Below are 6,000 nucleotides of genomic sequence, written 5' to 3'. Positions count from 1 at the left end.
ATATATATTTCTCAAAGGTGTAAAAAGACCATTAAATCAACATTTTGTTTGCCTATTTATTCTGTAGGATAACAATGAATAAAGCCATTGACAGTCCTCAGATTCTTAAACCCAAGATTCTTAAACCCAAAATGGCTGATGCAATAGAACAATAGAGAAAGACTTTAGAGCATAGTTAACCAAAGATGTTTTTATATACACATGTGGGGACTTACATATACATTTTTGACTAGTTACCGGTCCTTTTGGATTTTTATAGCAAAAGAAGAAACACTTTAATGCAATACATACATAGATTTTATGTTCAATACTTTTCAATAATAATTTTATTATTGTGTTATTTTACAGAAACTGAAATCCGCACTCGGCTGCAGAGTGCTTCACCCTCCACAAGATGTGAGTGTTTATGTGTCATTTTCTATATCACTAATATAGAGCAAGCAATCATTTGTATATTATGGCATATTTGAGATATATTCTTGATAATAGGTGGTGGTTTTTATTTACAGATGTGAAGTTTATGACTTAGAAAAAACTGAACCCAGTATAGAGCTTTTTATGTGCTGACAAATATCATTGATAAACCCACTGGTAAGTGGGGTATATCAATGATAGTGAGGTACTGGGCAGCAGAGTGGCGTAGTGGTTAGCACTTCTGCCTTGCAGCTTGGGGGGGGTCCTCGGTTTGAATCCCAGCCAGGTCACTATCTGTAAGGAGTTTGCATGTTCTCCCTGTGCTTGCCTGGGTTTCCTCCGGGTACTCCGTTTTCCTCCCACACTCCAAAGACATGCTGGTAGCTTAATTGGCTCCTGTCTAAGTCGGCCCTCTATGTATGCATGTGAGATAGGGACCTTAAATTGTAAGCTCCTTGAGGGTAGGGACTGATGTGAATGTGCTGCGTAAATTGTCAGTGCCATAATACCTGTAATAAATAAAAATAAATAGATGGATGTAGTGTTTCTAATACCTGTCCTGGAACACCACAAACAAAGCACATTTATCAGATTTTGAAAAAATCACAAAATGTATTTTAGTAAAGACACACAGGGGGTGATTTACTAACCTAAACACACGCACGCACTAGGTGCGTGTGATTTTTACACAGCAAAACGTATTTATTAACCAAAAAGTCTCTAAAAGCATATTTCCACTAATGCCATATATGGAAAAACCATGCACATGATGCATATATAATGCTGCTTCACAGTTTAGACAAAAAAGGTTAGCTCATGCATTTACATTCCTGCATTCATCAACGCAAGCAACACAATGTAGAGCTAATTTACACAACATCACCTTGCAATTCATGCAGGGCTTTGCACAACACACCTGCTGGGTGTGTACACACTACAAAGGTGTCTAGATTCCACCAATAGATCATGCTGGGAGGGAACACACTACAGAGGTGTATACTTGTTCGTGGCATGTTTATAAGGTTAGTAAATCAACCCCACAGTGTGCTACTACTTAACACAGACGTGTCACACAAATATGGGGAAGATCGATCTATACCTAAAAAAACACTACATTTAGTTGTTATGAGGCAATACAAAGTGCAGTGATTATTTGCAGAGTGCAGTGACCCAGAGCAACCCACCAAAAATGTATTCTATGGATAACTGTACATTTGCAGTTTTATATTTGTTCAGCTTTGTAAGCCATCGGTCCCACTCTGCAGATATGGAATAGTCAACATTGTTGTAGGTGGTTAAACTGACCTGTGAATATTTCACCTTCCTTCAGGGACAGAACTTGATGATGTGAAGAAACTGCTGAAGGGAGGTCGTTCGACCAGCGTCAGCCCCAGCAGATCCCCAACCAACACCCTTCCCATCCCTAAGAAAGCAATTGTGGAGACGAAGATGGTGACAGAGAGCTCTCAGTCAGGTGAGCGTCTCTGACAGCACTGTGTATGCCTTTCACCATTATGACAGGTACTGATTCTAATCAGTGGTTCCTTCATACAGGTTCAGGGTCATATGACACCACCATCTTAGATTCAGCACTCCCATCATATATGTGGACCTCCACGCTTCCTGCAGGGTCATCTATGGGTGGCTACCACAACAACATGGGTGGCATGGGCTATGGGTCTTCTATGATGAATGCCCAGTCCTCAGGATCAGGTAAACTTATGAAAGAAAAAATGGCTTCACAATCTATAAAGAGCTGATAAATCTATGTCTATGGCTTCTGTTTTTTTTTTACAATTGTCGCTTTATGATTTTTTTTTTAGTATTTGGAATGCCCAACAATCTGGCCCCCAGCTCTCCTACCTTACATTCAGGACTTTCGTCCTCCTCTGCAGGTAACTATCATAATTTACTGGAGTCTGTTTCACTTTAGGTGGAGTTAGAGTAGTAGTTAGAGTTGTAGATTTTGACCTTAAAAAAATTCAACTGGAATTCTAGTTTCTTTCAGTTAACAAATGCCCTCCCAGCTACTTCTCATTATTTCTTTACTTTTTCTTAGTTTAGTTTTTGTTGCTTATTTTTATATGAAACCCCAACAACATAATTCTTTTCTCCCATTCTCATGTAATTAGGGATGCACAGATACTTTTCGAGTACCAGTGCAGATACTTGGCATTTTCATGAGAAATACGAAGGTTGCAGCGGTCGCAGCTGGGACCTGGCTCTGGCGCTCCACCACTGTCCTGAAATCCTTAGTCTGTATTGTTTTAGAAAACCTGTCACATGACAATAAACAAAAATGTATCAGTACTCGTACTTGTAAGTACTCGGCGAGTACCAGTACTCGTACTCGCAAAACTGGTATCTGTGCATCCCTTTATTTATATTTATAAAAACAAAATCGTACATTTAAACAGAGATGTACAAATCCCGGGAGCTCCGTGAGCTCCTAACAAATGACAGCTGCCTCCTAATTTTTGAATTTTTCTCTAGTCTAGTCTTGGAGCTCAAAAGTATCGGTACATGTACTCGTACTTGTACCGAGTACTGTACTTGGTATCTGTGCAACCCTACATGTAATATATTTTTCTTACTGCACTTTCTTTTACAGAATAGCTCTCTCATGTGCAAATCTCAATGTTTGGTGCATAAATTGAGTTTTCCCCCACAATGTCACACCTCCGTTGCCTCTTTATTAATTCTATGGTGTGATAGGGGGCTTCACTGATAAATAGGGGTCTCAGGAGCGGGGACAGGTCCAAGCTTGAGTTTTACAGAGAAAGTCAAGATTTGCCTTTCCAGCTTGTTTCAGTTGACCATGAATTAATTACCCTCACCTTCATGTACTTCTTTGGGACTGTGATGGGGAGGTCTTGGCACTTAAATTTCCAGTAGACATGTGCAGCGGCTAAAAATTCATTTTATTTTGGATTTCTTTTATTTCGTTTTTGGAATTCGGATCCTATATGTGTTTCGTTTCGGGAATCGGATTCATATTCGGATCTGATTCGGGATTCAGATTCAGAATTCCTGAAAATTTAACTTGAGGTGGGGTAGCAGAATTGGCACATTTGTCATTTCTGGTTGCTATGCTCTAGTTTTTACTATTAAAGGGACATTAAAATACTTTGCTTAATTTGTTTTTATCCTTTTAAATGTTAATAGTGCATGCACAGGATTTGGACGAAATTCATTCCAAATCCGAAATTTCGGATTCGGATGCTTTCGGATGATTTCGGATGATTTCGGATATGTTATATTTCGGAAATTCGGATGCTCCGAATCTACGAATTTCCAAAATCTTGTCTGAATTTTGATTCGGAACGAAACAAATCACACATGTCTAATTTCCAGCTCCACCTGCCATGCCCATTACTAGGTGATCTTACATTACCTGCTGGAGTGTCATTAGTATTGCATTGCTGATATTATAGAGAGAGGGCTGAGATTCCTCTTGTTGCCATACAGTGAAGGGAGCACAGTTAGGATCTGGTAAGATGCCACTACCATCCTCTCTATTCAATTTATAAACAAAATGTTAGCAATGGCTGGACTAACCCTGAAATACTAGCACTACGGGTACTTTCTATTCTATGGATACACGCTATGAAATCAATACATCTTATTGCATAACTTGTTATGTTTCTGTTTTCCTCCACAGTATTCGGTGTTCAAAATAATTTGGCCCCATTACATGCTCAAGGAGTGGCATTAGCTGCAGCTCCCATGGTCAACAGCGCAATGACATCTGCAAACACCTCAGGTTTGTGCTCACTGCTTTTCACTCAGTTTTGTGCACAGTGATTGGTTGGACCATAACCATATTCATGTGGGTGACTTTTTCAGGATATGGAGTGCAGAAGAATGTCACACAAAACACACAAGGCTCAGGTGGAGTCAGCAGCACTGTCACCTCATCAGCTGGTGAGTTTCTCTGATTTGATGGTGAATTGAAGACTCTTCACAGAACTTTTCTGATACTCAAGGCATACAATAAAGCACACCTGTAATGCAGTAATAAACCTAAAATAGGCAACAAGGATGTATGGATAGATTTGTACTGTACTTGGTTCTTTTAACAATAAAGGTTTGTATTAACACTATCATGTTTACAGCCAACTCTAGTCCTGTGTGTCTCAATGCAGTTAGTCTACTATTTAGGACTGTAGTTACCATAATGGTACTTATTGGCCAGTGCCTAGTGTCATTTGTGGCTAAATTCAGCAGATACATTTTAAGGGGAGGGATTGCAGGGGCTGCTGAGAGGAGTCAAAAAGCTTACTGTAGTTCAACAAAACACAAAACCATCTCTCCTTTATCTTGTTTGTTAGTCTGTCCAGTTACAACGTTGTTATATGTAAATATAAAATTGACACCATGCTTCCTCCAATAGAGCAGTGAAACAATAGTTTTCACATCATACTTGGGATTTTTTTATGGTGGAAATTAATAGTACCGGAGGTTGATAAAAAAATTAAGATTAGGTTGGTAATGCATAAGGTCGGATTTAATATGATACCTTCAAAGTACCCAAAACCGTGATAGTTAAAAAGAAATGACAAAGCCAGTGTCCACATTACCCCATCTACATATTTGCAGCATCTTATTTGTTTTTATTCTACACATGCACCCCAATATTTACCTTTTTCTCTCCATACTTTTTCAGTAACTAGCAGTAAAATTCAAGGTGAAGAAATCCTCAGCAAAGATTACAAGTTCCTTTTGCTGGAGAAGGAAAAAGCACCCGCTAAGAAGGATGGAGACATGCTGATAATGTCCAAAGACAGCGGAAAGGTCTTTACAGCTGCTAGTATGGCCAGTTCAGGTAATTAACATAATCTTATTGATCATATAGTAAAAAGTACAGTATATAGTGCAGTGATCCCTATCATTAAATCAGAATTAATCTTTCATTGCTTTAAACTGATGAAAGCTGAATATGATTGGGATTGTTACATTAAAGGAGGGAGAAATGAACCAGATAGACCCAATCATTGCCAGAGTGAACATTTTCATTACATCAGTCTGTGCCAGAGAATGTGATAAGTTGTATATGCTTATTCTGTGCCTAACTACTGTGGTCAAGAAGCTTGTTACCCTCCTGGTTATATAAAATCAAGCTGTTTGCAAACCTTCTTTGTCTGAAAAGAGTGTTTTATATGTTCATCCACCTAAACAAACAAATCCTAAAATTCCATAATGCTACACAGTGTCCAAGATGCTGAAGTCTTGGCTATAAGGACACAAAAGTATAAACTTCACAAAATACATTGTTTTGAAATCCTTATCAAAAAGATGTTTGTGACCTTATTTTTTCACCTATTTCAGTCTATATGCTTTTGCATGCAATTAGATCAGTCAACATCAGTTTATTTCAATAGCTGACATGTGTTTCCATCAATTTACTTACCAAAAAACTGGCCAAAAATGCACATCCTCACTTCTGTGTACGTAAAAGATAATTACGTTGCACATGGCATTGCACAATGCAATGTATGCTTGTGAATGGCACCATTCATTAAAGTGTATGTATAGCATAAACCTTTTTTGGGGGGGATAGAGTAGGTAAGTTGGCAGGTTTTTATT

The 6,000-nt window shown here is 38.5% G+C and overlaps 1 protein-coding gene across 1 annotated transcript in view; it reads left to right on the top strand.

Annotated features, from left to right (window-relative positions):
• The window catches only part of COL17A1 (collagen type XVII alpha 1 chain), a 48,028-nt gene that overhangs the window by 14,585 nt on the left and 27,443 nt on the right, over nt 1–6,000 (top strand). Inside the window, exons 8-14 of the mRNA XM_018569066.1 lie at nt 349–396; nt 1,745–1,888; nt 1,969–2,127; nt 2,238–2,309; nt 4,076–4,177; nt 4,261–4,338; nt 5,081–5,239. Coding sequence (XP_018424568.1) covers nt 349–396; nt 1,745–1,888; nt 1,969–2,127; nt 2,238–2,309; nt 4,076–4,177; nt 4,261–4,338; nt 5,081–5,239 — 762 coding nt within the window. The remainder of the gene's footprint in view (nt 1–348; nt 397–1,744; nt 1,889–1,968; nt 2,128–2,237; nt 2,310–4,075; nt 4,178–4,260; nt 4,339–5,080; nt 5,240–6,000) is intronic.

The sequence above is a fragment of the Nanorana parkeri genome, unplaced genomic scaffold (genome assembly GCF_000935625.1).
Source record: "Nanorana parkeri isolate BGI_ZX_2015 unplaced genomic scaffold, ASM93562v1 scaffold1282, whole genome shotgun sequence".
In the NCBI taxonomy this organism is placed as follows: Eukaryota; Metazoa; Chordata; class Amphibia; order Anura; family Dicroglossidae; genus Nanorana; species Nanorana parkeri.
The sequence above is the reverse complement of the archived record's forward strand: the minus strand, read 5'-3'. Positions and strand labels throughout refer to the sequence as shown.